Raw genomic sequence first — 25,541 nt, 5'->3', positions numbered from 1 at the left:
CACACACACACACACCCCTTCCAGAGCCAGAGTGCAACTGTGGTCCACAATCAGTACCAAAGAAAAATAAGTAGTTGAGTAAATGAATTTATAAATAAAAGCATGCTTAGAATTTATGCTTTTGCTATTTTGAAAAAAATCCTTGAATGGGTTTTAATTGTAAAGAGAAATTTAACAGCTCAAAGGTTAGTAAAAATGCAAAATGAAATTTTTGTGTTTTCAGACACAGTACTTCTGGTTAAATAAGTCAACTTTGCTTTACTCAACATTGTTTCATAGCAACAAATTCCACCACCCCCCGCCGACACTTTGGTAAATAATCTGGAATCTTTTAGACATAGAAGCACATAAGGAACAAAAAATTTAATCTGGAATTAATTGCAATATACAAAACAGGTATGCCTTAAAATTAGCAAATTCTTTGGAAAAAAACAAGTTTGAGGATCTTATAATTAATATTCTCAGCCCTCAAAAAATTATATATCATTTCTAGCAGGTAAACTCAATGAAAGGAGAAACCTTGGTTATAACTAGCATGCCTAGAACAGTCTTTGGCACAGAGTAGTCATTCAGTAAAAGTTGTAAAATCATAAAATTTTCCCTTTGGTATTTATTTTAAACATCTTATTAGGGACAAGTGACTGCTTAGTGTACCAGCCTTCTTCCTATGTGCTTTACCTTTCCAAATACTGTTTTATTTACATACACAGAATCTTTGCACGATACATTTTAATATCTATATTTATAAATGGGAAACCAGAGGCTTGGGGTATTATTAATATCAGCATTTTCTACACTTATGAAAAACCTACTATAAATAAGCACTGGGCTATTTACATACTTTATTTCAAAGTAGCTCATTTTTACAGCAGTCGTCATATTTCACAGGGGAAAATGAGCCTCAAAGGTCACACTCATAGTAAGTGGAGAAGGTGAGATTCAAACGCAGGTATATCTGTGCTCCAAACACATGTTCTTAGTGTTATTCTGTATGATATATGTGTGGTTCTACAAAACATGATCTGTCCTAGAAAAATCAGAATTCAGTTAGATATGTTGTTAGAAATGTATCTCTGTGTATGCATTATGTGATTTTAAGTACTGTGTAGACATGGTGGGAGAACACAAGATTTCACAAGGAACACAGGTTTTAAGTGAATAGGAATTAATGTTAAAGTATGCTTTGAGAACTGAACCTTTTATGGAGTTTAATGAATATCCCTTAATATAATTATTGCCCACATGTTTGCTGCTATTACCACCACTACTACTATTACTAAACTATTGCTATCCTTAAGTGCCTAATGTAAACCAATGCAGGGGACACGGGTTCGAGCCCTGGTCCGGGAAGACCCCACATGCCGCGCAGCAACTAAGCCCGTGCGCCACAACTACTGAGCCTGCGCTCTAGAGCCCGCGAGCCACAACTACTGAGCCCACATGCCACAACTACTGAGCCTGCGCTCTAGAGCCCGTGCTCCGCAACAAAGAGAAGCCACTGCAATGAGAAGCCCGCGCACCGCAATGAAGAGTAGCCCCCGCTCGCCGCAACTAGAAAAAGCCCGCGCGCAGCAGCGAAGACCCAACACAGCCAAAAACAAATAAATAATAAATAAATAAATTTTAAAAAAAGAAAAAAGACCAATGGAACGAAAGTTCCAAAGCAGACCCAATGTAAATAGTCACGTGATTCACAACAAAGGAACTAGTGCAGTGCTATGGCAAAAATATGGGCTTTTCATTAAAATTAGATGTGGGAAAAAAGAGAATCAGGACCTCTACCTCACACTATACTAAAAAATCAAGTCTAAGTTAATCGTAGGTCCAAGTTTGAAAAGTAAAATAATAGAGATTCTAGAAGACAACATAAGATAATATTTTCATGACTTTGTGGTAAAGATTTTTAAAAAATACACCAAAAGCACTGACCATAAAGAAAAGTTCAAACATCATTAATATTAAGAATTTTACTTCGTCAAAAAACACCATTGAGAGAGTAAAATTACAAGTTTCCTAGTGGAAGAAGATGTTTGCAATACACATATTTGACAAAGAACCTGTATCCAGAATACATCTTACTCTTATAAATCAACAACAAATAAAACAGCCAACAGAAATGGATCAAAACCTTTTAATTGGCACGTCTTAAGAGAGGGTGGTAACCCAGTGTCCAAATAAAATGAGTGTTCAATGTCATCAGTCCTCCAAGCATTACTCATTAAAACCACAATGAGTTAGTATCCCATACCTATGAGAGTGACTAAGGTTTAAAAACTGCTAGTTGTTGGCAAGGGCATGGAGCCAGGGAGCAGCCCTCGGAAGTATAAATTGTAAGCTGGTGCAATCACTTTGGAAAATGGTTTGGCCATGTTTATAAATGCATACTTCCTGAACTGTCAATTCTGTTTCTAGTTATGAAGTCCCCCAAATGCATACTTTGTCCATCAAAAGACAAGTAGGTACAGACGAGAGATAAATTGCGTAAGTTCATACAATGGGAAACAAGATGGCAGTGACATCAACTGCTTTATACAACAAAGAGGAATTCAAAAACGTGAGACTGGGAAAAAGGACCCAACACAAAATATTGTATGCTGTAGGATATCATTTATGTAAAATTTGTAAAAGACTAAAAACCAATTATGTTGGTAAAAAGCAGAAATGTAGAAATGTAACAAAATGGTAACATTTGGTGGAAAGTTATAACTGAGAAGAACAAAGAAAGTTTCTAGAATGTGGTCAGTGCTCTGTAACTAGATCTGAGTATGATTACAAGGGTTTATTCAATTTGTAAAAAATCCCTCAAACTATGTCCTTGTGATTCATTAATTAAAGGTTTTTTTGAAAAAGCATTGTTAATATTACTTTCATAGTAATATTAAATAGCATTAACATAAATTGATCTTAAAATACCAAAGAAGAAAAGAAATTTTACTAAAAAGAAATATTATGACCTATTACATTTTTAAAATTTCAAAATAGTTTTCTGAATAAGCATCTTTGAAAAAATATGTAAAACTTGTTTTGAAATTAGTTAAATCTTCAGCAGAAGAAAATTATAAGCAATCAAAGGAAAACAATCATGAAGCATTTTGAATTTATTATTTACCTAGGAAGACTGTGTTTAAACTGCTACATTCTCTTCTTGTTGGAAAACAAAGGAAAGCTGTTAAGAAATGTCTACGTAAAAAAGGAAAATAATGGCATCCCGGCCAATAAGTAAACGTCCCTAAGAACATTGCATTTATTAAGTCTATCTGCTGGTGGTGTTTTAGACCCGTTCACTCACTCCTTCTGATGTCTCTAGGGATTTTACAAGGTGAAATTCATGCAAATTTCCAACCTTCTGGTGTGTTCCTAAGAGGCTAATAAATGACAAAGTCCACTCTTACTTGGCTGCAGGGTTTCCCAACAGCAGCACTCTTGACACATTTGCCTGAGTATTTCTTTTCTGGGGGGTGTCCTGTCCATTCTAGAACATCGAGCAGCCTTCTTGGCCTGTACTTACTAATACCAGTAGCATCACTGCCATACCTCTGAAACCAAAAACATCTGCAGACTTTGCCAAATGACCCTGGGGGATGGGAGATCATTCCTGGTTGAGAGCTACTGCTCTACAATATGTATATAGGAATATTTAAATAATAAGTTTTAGTTTTTTAGCATTTCTTTAGTAGTCAGTAAATGCATTCACTATTTATGGCTTCACCTACCTGGTGCTATTTTTGTGATCATATCTGGAAAAAGGATGGAATTAATATTTTTGAGACTATTTTGCCATTCTACAAGGAAAAAAAGTCAATTCCATTCAAGAATAAGACACAAGCAAGTGGTTTTCAGTGTTCAGTGCAAGGAATCAGTGTGTATAGAGTATCTTGACCATTGCGTTGATTATGCAGACATGACAGATTGTCTATGTTGACATTAGAAAGTTGTCTCAAAAATAACGTAATTGAAAACAAATATTTAAAATATTTTCTAGGAGTCTATTTAACTTAGATTTTGATGAAATAAAATTTGACTTTTTATTTAATTCATATATTTGGTAAACCAAAAAAGTAACTTTTATTTTTTAAAAATAAATAACTTATGCTCTCAATAATGGATTTTAAAGAGCCCATTCTTTAGTATGGCATTATTTTCAATATTTACAATAAAAATGTCAGAGGATTAGGCAAAAATTAAATCAAAACTTAAAACTTCCAGTTAAAAACTTCCAATATTAAACTAAAATGTACATACCTGCTTCCAGAGTTACCTATCTGTGCCACATCAGGTTGGTGTAGACATGCATGATGGGTGACCTGTGGGGGAAAGAATCTTTCTGATACCTTCACTGAAACCCTGGGTAAAATGATTTGCTAAGGTTATGTAAAACATTTACAAATTTCTGTTCCTTAGAAGGATACCATTTGATTTTCCAGAGTTACTTGTTATTTTCTACCAAAGGATGATTTTAAAAGTGAGTTTTATAACTATGTATTGGAAGATTTCTCAAATCCAACCCCTCTCCGTTATGCCACCTAGCCCAAATTTTGCTTTAAAAAGGTTTAAATAATTAGAACATACTTTTACAATTTATAAATTTGCCCAGAATGGCTGGTTAGCTGAAGGAAACAGAATGACCCACAAGTTCATCTGTCTTACAACTGCCATTCTTAAATAAGGAATGAATAAGCAATTTCCTTTGCTATTTTAGGGGCAGAATAAATAACTTCAGTAACCACTTATTCTGATGATTGGATTAGACCCTATTTTCAAAGAAGAAAGGAAGAAAACCCAATGGTAGTGTAAAGCTATTCGTCTTGATAACTGCCTTATAATGTTTGATGCCTACTGATATTTTGGTTTCTTAGGACAAAGAGATGATGTATGTGATGAATAATATGACAAATATTTCCTTTTCAAGCTTTTAGTAAATTTCTTATCTTTTTTTTTTTTTTTTTTTTTTTTTTTTTTTTGCGGTACCCAGCCGCTCCGCGGCATGTGGGATCTTCCCGGACCGGGGCACGAACCCGTGTCCCCTGCATTGGCAGGCGGACTCTCAACCACTGCGCCACCAGGGAAGCCCTCTTATCTTATTAAACTGGTAATTTAATCAAGTCATCTTCCCTTTGCCTTATCTTATGAAGCTGTCCATGAAAATGTACATTTCTTTCAAATATATAACATTACTTGAGCCAGACTTTTTTAAATGGCATATGGACAGTTTAAGATAAGTACAAACATCCCTTCTTTTCCAGTTAGAATATTAAGTAATTTTTCTCCCTCTTCCACCGATATAGACGTATTAGACAACTAACCAGATTTACCTATTACCCTTTCGGTCACTTCCTGAAAATATAGTAGTATGATCAAACCTTTCTTTGATGGACTCTTGCCCATTCTTTCAATTCTGATTATGAATATTTGATGAGTATATGCTTTTAGGTGAAAGGAAATTTTCCATAATTTAATAATGTGCATCTTCCCATTAATTTTCTACTTCATAAAATTATTAAATGAGTGCCAAATTTATATACAGCATAGCAATTAACTTAAGATTGTTGTTCAAAGGGACTGTTGACATTGGATTTGTAGGTTTTTTAACAGCTAATTTCCACTCATTGACAAATCCAGGACCATTGTTAACATTAATGCTAGATGAGTGCTATGGTTTCCCACCTCTCATTGACTGTCTGCATTATCTCTGGTCTTGGAAGAAGGGCAACCTATGTGCACTTTTGTTTTCTCCCTACACCTGAACAACCCCTAGTCAACACAGAGCAGCAAGAGGAAAACTAATTTTTACACACTATGTGGGTAAAATTTAGTGATCAGAGACTGGGGTCACCTCAAATGTTCACTTCATGTTATGATTCTTCATAACCAGAGAGAATTGCAGAGTGTGGGTGAAATCCCAAAGCTCTTTCTCATCATGTAACTTCTAGAATCAGATATCTTACTTCATCCTTCTCCTGGCAGAGTGAGAAGGGAATGTTTTAGGTATATGAATCACCACGGAAGGGGTTTATGCCTGGCTGTATATAGCTCCCTGCCTTCAACGTTGCACTCTCAGCTTTGACTTCCATAGCATCTCAAAATCTTCCAGTGAATGTACACTTAGGTTACTGTTTGCAAATGTATACTTGCTGAAGTTACATAGGAGTAGTTACTGTAACCTCCTAATTGATCACTCCAAGACAGAATGCAAAATTAGATCCATTCTTAGATTATTTTAGGCTTTTTATTACAGTTGAATATCCATTTATAAGACACTTTCTATTTTAAGACACACCAAATCCCTTTGGAAAATAAAAGGAATATATAATATTCAAGAAAATGACCTCAACATTCTGGAAAACATTGGTGAACATAAAGACCCAAGAAAGCATTGACAAAGAATCTGACTTTGTAGAACTTCTTCCTGGAGTTTGGTGTGTCCCTGGTTCAGAACTCATTCTAGGTTACTGGGACCTCTTCAGCTTCTTCAAAATAGGCTATAAATGTGAATGTGCCATGGTTAGCTGATAGTATTTATCCTCAAAATTTTGATCTTCCCTGGATTCCCAGAACAGGATGATAGTGCTGACAAAGCTCAATTTCTAGGTTGCTGTTCATTTAGAACAAAAATGCAGAAGGCAGATCTAAATAAATTCTGCGCCAGAACTGGTACAGTACTCACAGTTACACTTCAAGACTCAGTTTATCTAAAAACACGGTCTCTGTACTGTGCTTTTGCTCCCCAAAGATGTTAAAATGACAAGTAATCCCACCCCTGACTACAAGATGTATAATATACTTCCATATCCAAAGTCTTTTTGAATCATCACAAAAACTCTATGAGGAAGATATCATTATTGCCATTTACAGAGTAAAATGAGGTTCAGAGAAATGAAATCTAATGTTACTCAATTAAAATAAGATCTGTAGCCAAGATGAATATCTGGATCTTCTAATACTACAGCTTGTTTTTCTTCCACACAAATATGATAAGTAAAGTCTAATGGGAATAAGTAAATCACCTGCACAGTGTTAAGCTATTTTTATACCATTTTGTCTATGATAACTTCTGCTTTTGCCAGTGGTTGTTTTACATCAAATGATTTATCAAAAGCATGTTCTATGCAGATATAAGAAGAGTAAATGAAAGGCTGAAATGAGAGCTAATACTATAGCCTCTCCATATGCTTAGAGATGATTACTTTTAAATTTTTATTTTGATAATAAAATTTTATGTATGTTCATTATTTAAAATTTTAAATATAGAAATATATAAAGACTTAATAATTACCTTAATCTTGCAATTTGGAGAAGATAATTTTTTTGCTGCATAGCTTTTACTCTTGAGAATATATACACACATATATGCAATCTATCCAGATATATTGTTCTGTGAAAAGATTGTACTGCATGTATGAACATTATGTTATAGGTATACTGTATATAAGTTGTATATTCTCCTTTTTCATAGATTATATTATGAACCTTTTTTTATGTCTGAGTTACATATCTGTATCATCATTTTATAGTGACATTACTTTCTGTGCTAGTTTCTGTTTGTACTGTACATTATTTAATCAATTCCTAATTATTGTCTGTATAGCTTGTTTTTTATATTCACTATCGTAGACAGCCTCATGATAAATTTGTACATGTTTCTGACATAATTATGTTACTACTTCTGTTGGATAGGAAATTTAATTCCAAAGTGAATTAGCTGTCTAAAATGGAGCTTGTTTTTAAGGCCCTTCAACTTGAAATGGCACATTTTCCTTGAAGAGCTGTACAAATTTATACTCTCACCAGGATTGAAAGGGATGATAGTTTCCTTCACTTTTGCTATCACAAAATACATATTAATTGTATTTATTCCTTGTGAATATGTAGTTTAAGTACTTTGCCCATTTTTCTGTTGAAGTGTCTGCTTATGTTTTCTTCTTAACATGTTCATGCAATATTTTAAGAATGTTAGTTCTTTTCTATCTGTCCTGTGTATCGCCAATAGTTTTCATACTTTATTTTTTGTCTTTTATTTTGTTTGCAGTTTTTTCTACCATAAAGATAGTTTACATTTTATTTTTATATTCACATTTAGAAAGGCCTTTTTTCAACCTAAGAGTGTAAATAGCGTAACTTTTATTTCCTAGTATTTTTTTTTCATTTTTTTTATACTGCGTTTTCTCTGTTGTGAATTATATGGTTGTTTTTGTTCTATTTCTCTGTTGGGTAACATATTGTTTTCTCTTACAGATATAATTATTGTTAGAGTTATTTTCCTTTTGAAATTTTAAAGCACTAAAGTGATTTGCCATGAAACTTCAAATAATACTTAAATGAAAGCCCCTCTTCACCACTATCTTTCTTCTTAACAGTTTAGTGTGTACCTTTCATTGTGTCATATAACATTGGTACGTTGTATTGCAGCTCCTTTTGGTAGAGGGAACATTCCTGCCTGTTTCGTGTGAGATTCATGTAATCAGTTTAGGTCACAACCTGGCTTTGATTCCAGCTGAGTCATGGGGAAAAGAATCCAAGGGACCCAGCAATTACACAGTCTCACGTTGCTCCATGTGTTCAAGGGCTATTCACGCAAACAGGGGCAAACAGAACCCCACCTATGACATTTTCCTCCAGGCAGAAGTGACTGCAAATATACCCATGTACTTTTATCATCTTTCTCCCCAATAGTAATCCTTTTAGTTTCTGAAACATTTTTGATTCTTGAATTTTGTGTCTCATGTGAGATTTTCCTGAGATAAATATTTCATACACATTTAATTGGGAACCTGTGTGGGGATGTTTTGTCACTTTTGTTTAAGCTAAGATCTCCTCTCCACCCCACTCTCCATCTATTCAGTAGAATTATATTTTGTATAACTGTCTGGCATATCAAGACTCATCCTGTATCTTCCAGAAGGTCATGGATTAATATAATATTTTTATAACATAGACCTAAAGAGATGAGTTGATATGCTCAATTCACACAATAAATTAAGAAAGGGGAAAACACTGAAATTCATAGCCAGTTTTATTATCTAATAGGAAGGAACACATTTCATAATCTACTGCCTAGGATACTCTGTAATAATGTAAGAAAACTACATTAGATTATGTTTCTCGAAATGTAGTACAAAAATCACCTACATCAGAATAACTTGGATTATTAAAAATAGGGGTGAAACGACTTTCAATTTAATTGTATTTTGATTTTTAAAGCAAATATATTAATTCTGCACTTCAAAAATTAGAAAGGGAAATCTATAGCTTGTTAGAATGTAGCCTTCTGATGTCATCCAAGATGCCTGGCAGGGGAGATGGGGGCAGGTACCTGCATTTTTAACAGCTCTCAGATTGATTCCTATGCAGCTAAACTTTGAGAACCAGTGTCCAAAGTATTTAATTACATATTTAGACTTAAAGCTGGGATAACCATGGCAATAGAAAACAAACATTTGATGACGTACATCAGTTTGCAGATAGATAAAGTTAAACAATGTCCCATTTTCCCATAATTTCAAGGCATAATTTAGAAAAAAACCTATTTTTTTCTTAGGTATGGACATAATTTGGAATGCTCTACTTAATTGGATACACTTATATAAACAGTTAACTACTTATCAGCAGAATTAATGTTCTCTGAACTATTTCATGTCTTTTTCATAGCAGAACAAATCTTGGTGATCAGGTTTTTTGGAAATACTGGAAGGTTCTGCCAAAATGTAACCCTTACTGTGATTCTGTTATTGAAATCCCATTCTTCATGTGATTATTTATTCTAAGATAGTTTCCATAAACTGAGATTCCTAATTTCAAGCATCCTGCTGAATTGTATTTTATTGATGCTGATAACTAAAAATGAAACGAAGCATTAGAGTGGATTTTGGTTTAATTTTATTTATGTTGGAGGGTAATAGAAGCTTGAATAACTTCTTTAACTTACACATTAGCCAATTTGGTAAAGCAACTATAAATAAAACAAGCTACTTCAGAAATTATTTTAAAAATTATGTCTCAAACTTTTCTGTCCTAAAAACTAAGTATGTATTTTACATTTTGATTGTGGTGTTTAATTTCATTTTAATTGTGGTATTGATTTAAACTAAAAGATGAAGGTAATTTTAACAAGAATAGTTAATTTGGGGAAAATTAATAATATTTTAATAGAAATTTAGCATATATAACATATATAAATATATATACATATATATTTATACATATATAACAAGCCTAAAGGTTTTCTAATGCATATATTACATATGTATATATATATATATTTATTTGTATAGATAGATAGATAGACAGATATAAAGCAAGGCTAAAGGTTTTCTAGTGCATCTGTTTCCAAATCCCTTAATCTGACAAGTAACCGACCTTGCATGCTTCTTTGACAGGCTTATGCAGGCAAAGATCTGGAGGAGCAGTTGCGGTCGGTGTCCAGTGTAGACGAACTCATGACTGTGCTCTACCCTGAATACTGGAAAATGTACAAGTGTCAGTTAAGGAAAGGTGGCTGGCAACACAGTAAAGAACAGGCCAACGCCAATACGAGAACAGAAGGGACTCTAAAATTTGCTGCAGCACACTATAATGCAGAGATCTTAAAAAGTAAGTATGGGAAAGAAAATATATAGTAAGCTTCATATATCAACCCAGTGAAAATTGTCAATCTGGTCCTTTAATTTCAGCATTTGTAATACCACTGAATACCTTTAGGGCCGAAAGTAAATAAGACAACAGAAAATAAAGAATTATTTTCAAAATACAGAATTTTATGATTTCACTGTGAGTGGTTAAGATGATTTCTAGAAAAATAAAGACAGGGAGGTGCGTGCATATCAACACACTGTAATTTTTTTTTAATTGAGGTGATGTCCCATCGGAAAAAATTTTAAAACGTACAGATAAATTTTACACGCTATACCAATTTAATCACTTAAACATTCTGCATCATAAAAATAATTGCACATAAATTTTCTTTAGCTTTGGATATAGAAATGTTTAATTTCTAAATCATCGAAAATCACCTTATCAACCGCTACTTGTTTCTGTGTTGCTTCATAGGGAACTTGCTTGAGAGCTGGACTTTGGTAAAGCTACAGCCACAAAACATTATGATGTTGCACAAAATGCCATAGCATAAATAGGTGGACACTTTTAAAACGTTAACTCCTTCCTTTTGTTGGATATTAACTGCTATAAAGGTTTGAGATTGCAAATTATTTTGAGAACAAAAGCAAACAAGCAAAATGGTTTTATGGTTGACTAACCAGTAGTTTATATCTTTTTTTCCCAAAAACTTTATTTTAGGGGAAATAGGGGGAAAATAAACTAGAACATTTAAGAAGTACATCATTTTTAATGCAGTCTTTAAAGAGTCAGCAGTGTTATAGGTAAAGCACTGACTCATTGGGAACAGAATTCCAAGAGAGAGCGTGAAAGGACTAGGACATTTTGACTTTCCTGAAAAAGCTTAGGTTCAGAATGCATGCCCCAGTTGCTGGAAAATACCCTCTCACTTCAAATACCTATCACCAGGATGCTACCGAGGTTGCCAGATCGCCTGCCTGAAAATGAGTTTTGAATTGAATCCGAAACCAAAGCCGTCATCTCATTTACATCTCAGTTTAAAAAAGAAAAATTAAACACGTTTATGTTTGCTCTGAGATGTCAAAAATGCTACGTATGATAGCAAATGAGCACGAGTCTCTCTCTGCGGGTTTTATAAACATCTGTATATTAAATGTTCATTTTCTTAAGTAAAGAAAACCAAACATAAGGGCCGTAGAATCAATATTCTAATGTCATTTTGAGAAAGCGTCTAGATGTTAGTTGTTTTTTCTTTTTGAGAATACCTTTAGCTGCTCTGTAAAAGATTATATCCTATTCCAATTCACGGGGCGATGTAGGATCCCATCAACTATTCCTCTAAAGTTATGCATTGTACTTAACTCTTCACTCTGAAATCAAACGTGAGTGGCTTCCAACTGCTGTGGGTGTCTCTGCCTTGGCGGCTTCGGTGCGACTCACGGCCTTCCCTGTGACCCGACAGGTATCGATACTGAGTGGAGGAAGACCCAGTGCGTGCCGCGGGAGGTGTGCGTGGATGTGGGGAAGGAGTTCGGAGCAGCGACAAACACCTTCTTCAAGCCTCCGTGCGTGTCCGTCTACAGATGTGGCGGCTGCTGCAACAGCGAGGGCCAGCGGTGCACGAACACCAGCGCCAGCTACCTCAGCAAGGCGGTAGGCCGGGCTCTGCGCGAGCCCTGCACCCGGGCGCCTTTGTCCCTGCGGCCTTCAGAGGGCTTTAGTCCCGTTCACAGTTGCTTGTCTTGTCTCTGGGGAGCGAAGTTAACGTCCCAGTAGTTGGTGCTTTCCATGGTAGACCATCACCCAAAGAGTAATTGATGCTTCGTGAACTCTCTTTACAGAGTGGCACCCAAGCCACGTTTTAAAGGTCAAATAGAAATGCTTATGCCAGTAGCGTATTCTGCAGAAAGTCATATTCATTTTTAAAAGATATTAAGATTAAAAGAAATGATGCTGTTTTTATATTCAAGCCAAACTCAGTCAAAGGCATGGCAGCCTTCTGAGTCTCTTGAAAACAAAAAACGCTATCTCTTTCAAAGTTAGAGAAAATAAACATGAGGGATTTTGGAATTAAAATAAATTTTTTTGAATACCTTTAGTTGTGTATATTTTAAAATAATTCAGTTCAGCAGTATATGTGTCCTAGACAATATTGTTTATTATTATGGTGCTTGAGCTGCATTTAATCTTCTTTCACCTCCAAGCTTCACAGAATTTAGGATTACTTTTATAATACATTTATGATGTTGCTATGATTCATTTCACCTGCTTCCTCCCAATTATCTGCTCATATGAAAAAAAAAATCGGGATTTGCCTATGCCATTTTTGAAGTCTGTCTGGTTTCTTGTTGGTTTATGTTTTCACATTTTGTTTGGATTTTTTCTATAGACTTGATACTTGCGATAATCACAATTCTTATAAATTCTGATCTGCGTAGCAGTGGGTTTAAAATGTGTAACAACGGAGTAGTTTTCATTTGAGCATTTCAAGTTTTTAAAGACGTGCAGAATTTTGGAGTTAAAAGTTTGAAGTCACTTGGGAAGGAAGTACTTAGTCTTCTGAGTTCCGCTCCGGACACCCTCCTCTGACTCTACACACCCTCTTTCCTCACCTTCCCTTTCTGCCCTTCCTGGTGATTACTCCCAAATCTTTATCTCCAGCTCAGACCTCTCTCGGTGGTTTCCGCACAAGCGACTCAGCCTCCTGGCCCGGCTTCCCCTGACAGGTCAGAGTCAGCCTGTGTCACGCTGGAGTTACGGCCTATCTCCTACCTCCACCCACCCTCACAAATAAACAAAAAAGTCAATGAATCTTTTTCTTTGTCCAGCGTTCTCTGTCTTAGTAAATGATGCCATTCTTTGAGTTGGTCAATCTGATTATTCTTGCTTTCACCAGAAGCCCAGTCAATAATTCCTGTTAACTCTACCTTCCCAACGTCTCTAGAACCCATCTGTGTCTTCATTCTGCTGACCCCACTCTGATCTGGGCTGCATCCGTCAGTCACCTGGAGCATGGCACGTGGGCCAGCCCACTAACCGATGTCATACCTCCTTCCTACTTCCCTCCAATCCCTTTGCCACATTCTAGCAGTGAGTTTTTTCTTTTCTAAATGAGAAAGCAGATGCTGCTCAAAACTCTCCTGTAACACTGCCTGTTGAGACTGAGCCAGCATACAGCGAGGGTATTGCTAAGCTGGTCTTTTCTGATTGGACTGTCAGGCTGGCATCCCTTCTGATCGATTGATACCAACCTTCTAAGTTGTGAAATACTTTGAATGACACTCCTCTTTAGGTGTCTTCTTTAGGTTAAATCCTTTAACATGGTTTCCTGGGCCCTCCGTGATCTGGCTGCTACTTAAATCAGCAGCTTCAATTGTCTCTGCTCTTTCCCGCAAAAACTACTTTCCACAAATACCCCAATTCCTTTACTCTTTAAATTATGTCAAAATCTCTTACCTCCAAGTCATTCCAGTACTGCATCCTGGGTTTGAAACACCTCCTTACACATCGCCACCACGTCCCCGCTTATCGAGCTGATTTCTACACATCCTTAGGCCTAGACATAAACGTCGCCTTCACAGCATCCTGTCCTGTGCTCCGGTAGCACCCTTTATTACCCATACAATATAGCATCATTACCTTATCTGTCTGTCAGATTATTTTATTCCCCAGGCTCTAAACCCCATGAAAGCAAAGGCTGTGTTTGGTTATTACCGTGGGGCATAACAGCGCGGTAGTTGGCACGTAGTGAACACTGCGCACTAAATAAATACTTAAATAAAAGGGAACAGATTTGGAGTCAAAGGCAGAGTTTGGAATAGGCTGGTTTTGAAGCATCTGAGTGGTATTTAGGTGGAGATACCAGAGGAAGACTGGGCATATAATTCTAGAATTCTACAGCAGTGATTGGATCTTCAGCTATAGATTTGGGAGGAAACCTCATATTGATGAATGTGGTCTGAAGCCTTTATGTGGTTGTTACTGCTGAGAGAATTCTTGTATCAGGAGAGAGATCGGAAGCTAATACCCAGGGAAAGCCAATAGTCAGTCGTCGATATCCCGCCCATTTCTCCCTTTGATTTTGTAATATCATGCCCTTCTCCCACCCAAAGAATCCACTCAGATTTATTTTTTAAGGTAAAAGGGATAATTTGAATTTAAATTCAATTAAGCAAATGTGGCGAAGCACCTACTAAGTAGTGTTTATCAAGGAGGTTTACAAATCAAGGAGAACAAGACATGAAACTCCTGATGGCACTGTTTTCATTTTTCTTTGACCTTTTTACTAATTTTGCAGCTTGTAAAAGCTTGCACTCAGGTAACACTCTTTCCTGAGTTTATCTGTTTCTTTATATTTTCAATATAGTATAAATGGGAGCATGTGATGATGGCTTTCAAACATAAAAGGAAGTTTCTTACCGATATTTTCTGAAGGGGAAAAAAAAAGTGTTTTGTTACAGGAATTCCAGACACATCTTTTGGCAACAAGTCACCAGTTAGAATCACCTAAACTGTAAGGACAATTGTACCTTAAGTAATGTAAAACCCAAGTTTTTAGTAGAAACTGCATAGAAAAATTTTATGGGGTTCCATGAAGTACAGGTTACCAGCGAGTGTGAGGAAGCCGGCCGTGAGTTGAAAAGTAAATCCACACGCGCTGAGCACTCCAGAGTGAGCTAATCCATAACAGCTGCTCCGAAGTCGTTCCCAACTAATATCTAAATGACTTTGAAAAGTTACACAGATCGGGTGTCTTCGTGACCTCTTTCCTAAATATATGCTTTAAGTGTATCTTCTCACGAGAAATTGTGCGTTTAAGAGACATAACCAAAAAGTAGAAAGTGGATTTTGCAGAACGTAAATTATTTGATGGCCAAAGTAGAAACAGAAGAAAGTCATCTGCTTTTGAGCCAAACATATGGACAAAATGTTATTTAAATGTTGGTATTGTTGTTGAATAGTATCACTGAAGATAGGAATGAAAAAATAACTGCTAAATCTATGGGCTTTCCTTGGACATCTTGGAGTTAGAACTGGAGAAACTGTATGTGTTCATTAGTATCAACTGAAGAAGCAGCTCAGTCTGGGCCCTAAACCTCCTTTCCTCATTCTGATGTACATGAACCACATTATTTAAAATTCTGTGTTGCCGTCTTAGAAATAGCTATTCTATGTTTGTGTTATTTTATAAAGAAATAGTATGAGCATATAGACCAGCAAAAGCATGCCAGATTATATTGGAGTTCAAGTGTTTCCTAAAATTATCTTTTACTGCAAACTTCATTTAAACCTAAGTAAAATGTGCAACTCTGGAATGAAACTTAGAAGTATTATTTTGCACTGCCGACAGGGATAGATCTTCCATTAATTAAACAGAACACTAGCAGTCTGAAGGATTACTTTATTACATTCATATGTATTTAACAAGTGGAATGCGATTTGTTCTGAATCTTTAGCTAAGTAATATTTGGCAAGCACGGTTGTTGGAAATCAGGTTTTATCCAGATGTGGGAAAAGAACTCTATACCGATACCAGTTATCAGAAGTTAATGCATCTGTTAAACATACCATATTTTTCCAACTTAATGTACTGATCATGTCCACAAGTTTTATCCAATATTTCTAAAACTCCTGAATTGGGGTTTTTATTTTAATTGTAGCACTGTATGTACATTTTATTTATAAAAACATGTAAAATGAATTCAATACCAGATGTAAATCTGTTAGGACCTGCTGTCTTCCTGGACCCAATTTAAGTTCCATAGACCCTTGATAGCTGGCCATGTGGTTAATATACTCAGTTGTAAGGTTAAAATAAACCCTCAATTTTCATCTTTTCCCATGTTTAGGGATTATTTCTTTAAATGTTGTGCAGTTTTTCTGTCTGACTTTTCAGTTATTAGCCATGCTCTCCAGGGGCTACAGATGTGTCTACACTTAATTAACGAACTCAGGGTTGGAATATTTAAATTACATATGGTAGTGAAATATTATTCTCTGGAGAGAAACTGGTCATATTTTGAGATAAAAAGATGTTGTAAAGGAAGGCACTTTTTGTGTCATATTTTTATCCACTCAAACATTCTCTAGAATTTAGTACTAAACTGTAATCCAGGATCTTCTCAAAAAGGAAGTTCTACACCTTTTTCTTGCATAGCCTGCAAGAGAAGTAGAAATAGGAATTGTTGCTTTACAACTGTTGCTGTGCTGGTGTAAACAACCTATTGTTTCCAAATGTGGCTGTATTTGAAGTCCATTCTTGTTGCTGGGAATGGACTGTTAAATATTCTTATTAAAGAATTCCAGTAGATAGCAAACAGGGACCTGTCTGTTGGAAATGTTTGTCATTTCCTCTTGTTTATTACAGTTTTTACTGAATACACAATCAAAAATTTTTTTCAATTTCCATCTTTGTTTAAATGCCATCTTTATGTAAATTCTTTTGATCTTCTCCAAAACCAGCAACTCTTTTAATAGGCATATGCTGATAGTATAGCATCAGTCTCCATGTGAATTGTATTATTATTTACATGCTTAATTATATACAAGCTAATACCATCTATTGTTCAAGAACAATTCACTTTATGGTACAAAACTATTTTAGGAAAATCATCATGTTCAAAATATCAAGTTATATTTATCATCATCCATTAATGATGGATGATGATACTAAATACATCCATTAGTATTTACTAGGTGCACGTATATACATAGAATTATTAGCTAAAGCTGAACCTAGTACATAAATTTTTCACTCTATGAGTTTAAATTTAAAATAGAAAGTACTATTGTGCACTCATTAAAGAACAAAACAATCTGACAAGAGTATAAGGATTTTTACTGCATTAAAATATAAAGAATCTATTTATTGTTTCAAAGACTGATGTGTTTGGAGAGACCTTAACTCTTATGAGAGAAAATTATAGTCACTGTGTTGGTTTCGGTCTTTATATAAATGACAAGCACAGATTTCATGAGGGGGTTAAACTGCAGGTTCTTGCTTACCAGCAGCATTTTTGGTAAACTATTTGCTGTGTTTAAAATTCTAACCTAGTATCATCATATATACACAGAGATTTTTTTTTCCTAATTCGCTCTCATTGTTAGTTTTGCTTAACTAGAACTAGGGACACGAGTCATTGACTGATGACTGTTATCTTGAGATGACTGTTGGCTTGAGATGACTGATGACTTATAGGTTCTCAATAAATAGTTATTGAAAACTGAACAAAGAAAGATTTTAAATAAGTTAAAAAATTATAATTCCTCTAATGAAGACTCAACTCAGTTTTAAAGAAGAGGAAGAAGAATCATCCAAACAACACTGCCATGAAATCACCACCATTATTATCCCTATTTCATAAATCATGAAACAGCGGCTAAGAGAAGTTAGATAATTTTTCCAAATCACAGAAGTAGCACAGATGCAGGACTCTAATTAATGTCTATCTCTTTTTAAGACTAAGATCTTGGTTATTCTTATATCTCTAGTAGAAAATGGAAGTTGCCAGTTATTTGAAAAGTTTATTTATTTAGGGAAACATGTGAGTTTATAATGTGATTCTAATTATTAATATTTTTCAGCTCAAAAAAAGTTTACATTTTCTGAGCACATACTGTCTAATTAGGAAAAAGGGCTATAGACATTCTTAGTAACATAGGGATTAAATATAGCAATATAAAATTCACAAATTGGTCTGTAAAAAAGAAAATGGAATTTATTATACTTATTAAAAAGGAGTAGAAACTGTATTTAATCATTTTAAATGAAAAAGAAAGTCAATCAATACTCACATTTAAAGCTAGTGCAGAAAGGAGGTGGGAAATGAGAGCGGCTCCTTTAATGTGTGACAGCAGCTGGCTTTGGCACAATTACGTCTTACTGTCCACACATACAGCACATCTCAGTAGATGTTTCTAATTCTTCTGAAGTCAACAGATGAATAAAACTCAATTATCAAAAATCTTTTTCCCTTTAATATTGGTCAAAAACATCTTTCTCTGGACCCTTAAATTTTTTCCACACTGACACAGTCAATTAGAAAGTTAAGGAAACTGCCTGAAAATCTCAGGTCAAAATTTGGAGGTGGAAGGTGTGTTTCAAAGAGAAGAAAAGGGTTTTTACTTTAATTTTCAGCCTGTTTCTTCCTTTTGATCAAATTAACTGAATTGAGCTGGCCAATTGCCTACTTGGACTCAAACAAGAGACATTTCTATGACATCAATAATTAAATATTTATTTTCCTTAATTAAAAATAATTTTTCTCTCAAACTGCACCACAGTTTTAATGCCTATGAAAAATCTTCAACTTACAGGAAAAAAACAGTTCTCTGAACAGTGATTTGTTTTTTCAGTGCCTCTTTACCTGTCCTTTATCCTTTTAGTCAGTGTATTCACCAATACAATTCCCTTCCACCCTTTGAAAGTATAGCGCCAAGCTTATTTTACCAGGAAGATGCCTCTTAATGTGCATTTTACTGATCTCTGTCTCACTAGAACATTCTTCGAAGCCCTAGTTCCTGAATACACACCTGGTGCTCGGGGCAGGTCCTGATTGTGGACGTTGTCCGCCCAGGAATGGCTGAAATCTGTCCACGATCACTGATAACGCTCACTGTGGTCTCTTTCCCCTTTGGAAACCATGCCAGGGTGGAACCCGGAATGGCAGCAGTCATTGAAAGTAGGAAGGATGCGGCTGAGGTCTGGGGGTGGGAAAGCATCATTCACTCTTCTACAATAGCTGTTATCTCATAGTGCCTTACCCCTCGCTATCAGGCCCTGTTCTGCCTTGTGTCACTTGAGACGATGCCAGATCTTGCAGTGGTTATTACACACATTCTGTAAGCAGAAATGCCCTCGTGGCCTGACCCATCTGATCCCTTTCTCTCCAGTCACATGAGGCCACCCTTCTTGTTTCTTCATTCCCACCTGCTCCTGCCCTTCGGCCCCTGCCCTGCTCCAGCCCTCAGAGTCGCTCTGGTACCCAGTTATCGCCACTCAGTCCTTATCGCACTTGAAGACCTTTGACCCTGTGACCACACCCACCTTCTTGAAGCTCTCCTCTCTTTCTTTTGCTTCCCTTGGCTTAACAGTTCCCCTCCTGGTTCTCCATGCAGGGTCAGACTTCTTCCCAAATATATTTACTGGTTCATGTGCCTTTTTTCACCCCTTATATGTTCCTGTTGCCCAGGTTTCCATTATTAGGCGTGTTCTGTTTTCATTCAGAATGATCTCACCAAGTATTCTCATCAATGCCCAAGAATTTAATTCCAACTTTAATACCGCTGGCCTTTAAGGGGCTCTCCTAAGCTCTAAGTACATGTATCTAATTGCCAGTTAAACATAAATTCTTAGGTTTTTCTGAGCTGACCTGTACATCTTTCTACCATTTCCACTATGACAGAGTTTAATTAAGTAATTTATAAATATATAAATATGAAAATTAAATAAGCAATTCTAAACCACTTTATATTTCTTCTATAATGCTGGTCCTTAATGTAGGGTCGAGAGATGTCATAAGTAGAAAAACTGTAGTATATATAGATAGTACAGAATTCTCTTTCTTAAAATAGTTATACATAGTGCAAAAGATTTCTGCCAGTGTGACATTTTACCTAATAAAAGGTTTTCATCCAAACTGCATAAACAAATGTCTTTTTAGAGAAGAAACTGGTCAAAATAATAATACTGGGATACATTGAGGCCATATGTTGAGATTATCTACATAGAATAGAAAGTATTCTGGAAAACATCTAGAATCTTGAGAATATATGCAAATAATAATAACTCACATCTACACAGCAATCAAAATACATATCACAATCATATACGTTAGCTTACATAATTTTTAAAACAGTCCCATGAATTAATGGGTCAAATGTTACCCTGAATTTACTGGTTGTTAAAGAAATATACAGCTTCGAGAAGTTAAATGACCTTTCCAAGTTCACATAACTTATAAGCGGGGTTGCTAACAAAGGTGCCCTTTCTGGCTGTGAGTCTTGTGCCCATTCCTCCTAAGGCACTTATGCTAAGGAAGTAGCTGAAGTTCTACGTGAATATATAAGAAATACATTTCAAGTGAAGAAAATGTGCATTTAAAATTTAGATATTTCTATCTTTCATTCTTCAAAATTCATTTCAATGAATCTCCCTGTAGGCATGGACGGAATGGGCAACTAATTCTATTCCCTAAATATCTGCAATGATCTTCAACTGTTGGCGTGAAATTACAGCAAAGGGTGGAATGGCAAGGCTCTGGGGTGTTTTGTCTTTTTTAGCACTACACAAATGTCTGTAAAGGTACCAAACAACACATGGTTTAACTACAATCAAATTACTATGAACTGATCTTATCAAGCAGGTAATGGTCAGGATTTCACTTTCACCATTATTACTGATCATAATTTAGATTTTAAGAATCGTTGGAATTTAAATCCTCTTAGTTTTACTTAATCCCTAATTTATTTGTATATTCAACTTAAAACATTGTTTTTGTGGAAGGAAGAGGAAAAGCTGAAGTTCTCCACTAATAAGGCATTCAGAATGAGGTTTTAAACGAAATGTTAAGACTCTAATCCACCATCATGTATAATGTCCTACCCTATTTTACACTTATATTTTCATAATGCCTTCGTCAAAATAGCAGAAACGATCCTTTACTAATGAATGTATTTATTTTTCTTTTAAACATAAATTCATAAGATATCTCAGATAAATGTAAAACTACTTTGAGGTTGAAGTTTAATTTGGAATGAAAGTCAGTTTTACATCTATGTATTTTATGTCTGTGTATTCAATTTACATAAAATAGGACTTAACCAAACATTTCTAGGTTGTGTGACCAATAGCTTTGCTCTTACATCACAAAGATATTTATATCAGTGCCATTTTTTTAAACCCCTGGAATAATCTGGGACTCTGAAACAATCCTTTTTTCCTTGAACATGTTGGTCTGTCACATCTCTGCTCTGTAGTCATTAGTTGGTTATCAAAATTCTAATATGCTTTATAATAGTGACATGAGATAAGCATATGAACTGTTTACTATTCTGATAAAGGATACTTATTAGATGCAAAACAGTTTTTACATTGTAATCATAAAAAACTTTAGCATCCTGCATACATTATGCAGCACTACCTAATCGTGAAGAGTTAATCTCACTCTTTTTGGACTCCAACATGTACCATAAAAATGCTTTATAGCATCTATATAATTTTTCTTCTTTTGTCCCTTCTTTGTAGTTGTTTGAAATTACAGTGCCTCTCTCTCAAGGCCCCAAACCAGTAACAATCAGTTTTGCCAATCACACTTCCTGCCGATGCATGTCTAAGCTGGATGTTTACAGACAAGTCCATTCAATTATTAGACGTTCCCTGCCAGCAACACTACCACAGTGAGTATGAATTAAATCTATTTTTTCTTCATCCTCTACTAATATAAAATTATTTCCAAGTAAACACAGTTGATTGAAAGAATTTTTGTGAAATTTGCGATAATATACTTCTGCATCAAATAAAAAGAAGACAAATTTAAAAGTGCACCGTGAACATAAAATTAAACTGAAACAAGAAAACCCATGTTATAGACAAAATAGCTTACAATATAAAAGAAGTATTTCTGTGGAATGACACACAGGCCACCAACATTCAACATTCATGAAATCAGCTGTGCAAATTCATAGATGATGCTAAAACTAAAAATATTTGAGCCTAAGATTTTTGGTCTAAAACAAAAAGTAAATATAAATACATTATTTTCCATCTATTAGCATTCAGTTGCCTCTCTTCAATCTCAATTAGTTTTTCTCTATATTTTGATTCATATTTTTTATTTCAGCAAGGATTGAATACTGAAATTTTGATTAATACTTGAAATAATTTTTCTTAATATTACTTCAAATTAACAATCAAAGTAACATTTGTTATTCAAATTTTTTTCGCATCCTATTTTTTAGTTTGGTGTATGGCAACATATGCTTCATTAGATCTTATAAAGGGCCTGGATAGAGCATCACGTATTGACTCTATGAACAGTTTATAATGAATCATTATGCATTGCCATCTGAGATCTAGGAACTTTTTGCCCCCAGATTGGGATGCAGCTCTTTGTTCTTTAGTATAGCCAGGGAATATGGAATGGGCGTGTAAATAAACCTTAGATAATTCCAACATTTGTAACAAAAGTATAAATAAATTGATGGGTAAACATATACATTTACCAAAAAGCTTTTTAGAAGCCTTTTATTTTAGTGGACTTGACATAAAAATGATGGGCTAATAGCAGTTTTCCCTGTTGGATCTCTTTGTGCTGCTTTACTTAGTGCGACAGATAGGTTACCTTTCCAGGGAGACCGCAGGAAAAACTCAAGGATAGCCTAATTTGACTGACAGAAAGAGAAAATCTTACAGGCATCTGTGAATAAATTCATACTGATGCAAGTGGAGACACCGGCCCCCTGAAGTAGTCGGTGCGATTTCATTTACGCAGCCCTGGGAGTTCTATTCACCTGTGTCCCTTGGCAACTCATCCATTCTAAGCACTTCAGTTGTTATCTCTGTATTGATGGCTTCCAGAATTACAGTTCAAGATCTGACCATATTGATGACTTGTAATATTTTATTAAGTCCCTTTTATATAGCTGTGTTTATTATTATATTAGACATAATAGGTACAAAGTCAAAGATTTATTAAGTCCGTTTATTTACCTCTACATTATTCACAGGAATGGCCTTTCATATTCTCTGAGGCCTCGAAATCACGCAGTTGTCATTAATTCCGTCTTTCCCTTATATCATACCCCAAAGCTATTGATTATTTGGGGGGAGAGGGGAGATATCTGCTCCAGCGTAAACTTATTGTTTCATTTCCATCACGGTCATCCTGATCCACTTCATTCTGCATGCATTTCTGATTTAATGCAGTGGTTTCAATACTAGCTTTCTCGTGTCCAATGTGTCTCCAACTCCTGTATAATGTCACAAGTAAGCTTTAAAAGGCATCATTTCATTCATCTGACCAGAAACTGTCAGTGACTTTCAACTTCTCAGAGAATTGGGCACCGATTTGCCGCCTCTGTCTTCTGGTGCCAGCCTTCCTTTCTTGTGTTGCTTCTCATTCTTCACCAAGTCTGTGTTTCACAAAGTCTGGTTCCCTAAATACCAGGCGTATTTCCTGCTCTGTAACTGTTTCTATCCTGACCTGGCTTAAAATAAATTTACTTTCTTTTCTGCCTTTCCAAAGCCGTATCCATTTCTCAGAGTTCAGGTAAAGGTCTTTCTGCTGCGTTTGTCGTGTCCAGATACCACAGTCACCTTTGCTTCGTGAATTCCCATAGCAATTACTATACTTACTTTATCCTTGCATGGGTTTTTTAGGGGTCTGTAACTGTTGCATGTGAACCTGGACCATGGGAGTATTTCAGGTAGGCTTATGTCTTCTGTAATGTCCAGCTAATAACACTTAAAAATAATTGAGCTGTTAACTACTTTCAGGCCCTAACACACATTGTCTCATTTAACATGGACAAAAGCATCTGTGAAGGTGGTGGTAGTTAGCCTTATTTTACAGATGAAGCTGGTAATCACGCTCCAAACTTGGGAGCTAAACAAGTATACACTCATCAACAAATGCTTCTTAAATAAAGTAACTTATTTATCTGTACATATCTCATAGCATTTGTGTATTTTACTCATACTTTCATTATTACTTACTCTTCTAACTACTATACTGTATGCTGTTGGAGGTCAAGAAGAGACAAATGTTTGAGCAAAGAGAGCTTGGGTCTTAGTAAGCAGAGCTGAGTTAGGTCTGCCATTAATTAGCGTGTTAACATTGGGTATTTCATGTCTCTGAACCTCAGTTTGCTTATGTGTAAAACGTGAAGATGTAAAGAGGATTGAAGGAAATACTGAATGCTTCCGCAGGGCTGACTATAGTGTCCAGCATCTAAGAGATAGTCATTAAAGGGCAGATTTATTATTAATGTTAAGATTCATGTTGGATTCATTTCCTTGTCTCTTGTGTTTTTCAGTGTGTTTCACTGTGTACAATAAGAAATGTATTTTATATTCCAAGCCAGTGGGCATATAACTATGTGTATATGTAATATCCATCTATGTATGTGTGTAATATTTATAATATATATATATAATTTTAAAGTAGATAGCTATATATAACTTTACATGTAGTTATATACCCATATATAGCTATAAAAATAAAACAAAGTATTATTCTAAAATATTTCCTTTAGAGTAGTGCTACTCAACCTTTTTTTTTTTTCCATTATCACCCCCTAAGGATCCTTTTATAGGCATTTTTTCCTAATCACCTCCCCCATGAAATCTGAATACCACAGACACATTTATATCTCTTTATATACCTTAAGTATATCTGGGCTTCTTACATTTAAAAGGAAGTAGAAAGCTTACTTTTTTATTCAGTGTAGGATTAAAAAGGACAAAATAAAAATGTTATAGTGAAAAGTTAAATAAAAATGTAAAAGCTATCAATATTGAACATAACATAACTATTTGCTGAGAAACTTTTAAAGTAATTTATTTACTTATAAAAATGGTAATGTCAAATTACATATGGAAATTAGCAATTGATATAAACTAACAATACAAATATAATAATTTTTAAAACATTCAAAATAATCATGTTCCAGCAAAAGTAAAATAATTTAAAAAATAATTTTAAGAGACATTAACTTTAACTTTGGCTTCATATGAGAAAACAATGTTTAACCTATATAGCTACTAGATATTCATTTAGAGGGTATCAATAATTTGTCTTCTCGGCATATGACATACTAATGTTTTGATTAACATTTAAGCTCAGACATTATCTGAGCTTAAATACACACAATATGATCAATAACTTCCCACCTAGGTATTTATCCAAGAGAAATATAAACATATTTCCACACCATAACTTGTAGACAAATGTTCATATAAGCTCTTTAGCCTG

At 35.1% G+C, this 25,541-nt stretch overlaps 1 protein-coding gene across 3 annotated transcripts in view; it reads left to right on the top strand.

Annotated features, from left to right (window-relative positions):
* The window catches only part of VEGFC (vascular endothelial growth factor C), a 91,200-nt gene that overhangs the window by 51,542 nt on the left and 14,117 nt on the right, over positions 1-25,541 (top strand). For all 3 annotated transcript variants that reach the window (XM_024115802.1, XM_055080832.1, XM_024115803.3), the window contains exons 2-4: positions 10,374-10,587; positions 12,032-12,222; positions 21,815-21,966. In XM_024115802.1, the coding sequence (XP_023971570.1) occupies positions 10,374-10,587; positions 12,032-12,222; positions 21,815-21,966 (557 nt within the window). The remainder of the gene's footprint in view (positions 1-10,373; positions 10,588-12,031; positions 12,223-21,814; positions 21,967-25,541) is intronic.

The sequence above is a fragment of the Physeter macrocephalus genome, chromosome 20 (genome assembly GCF_002837175.3).
Source record: "Physeter macrocephalus isolate SW-GA chromosome 20, ASM283717v5, whole genome shotgun sequence".
Classification (NCBI taxonomy): Eukaryota; Metazoa; Chordata; class Mammalia; order Artiodactyla; family Physeteridae; genus Physeter; species Physeter macrocephalus.
This window is presented reverse-complemented; position numbering and strand designations above follow the sequence as displayed.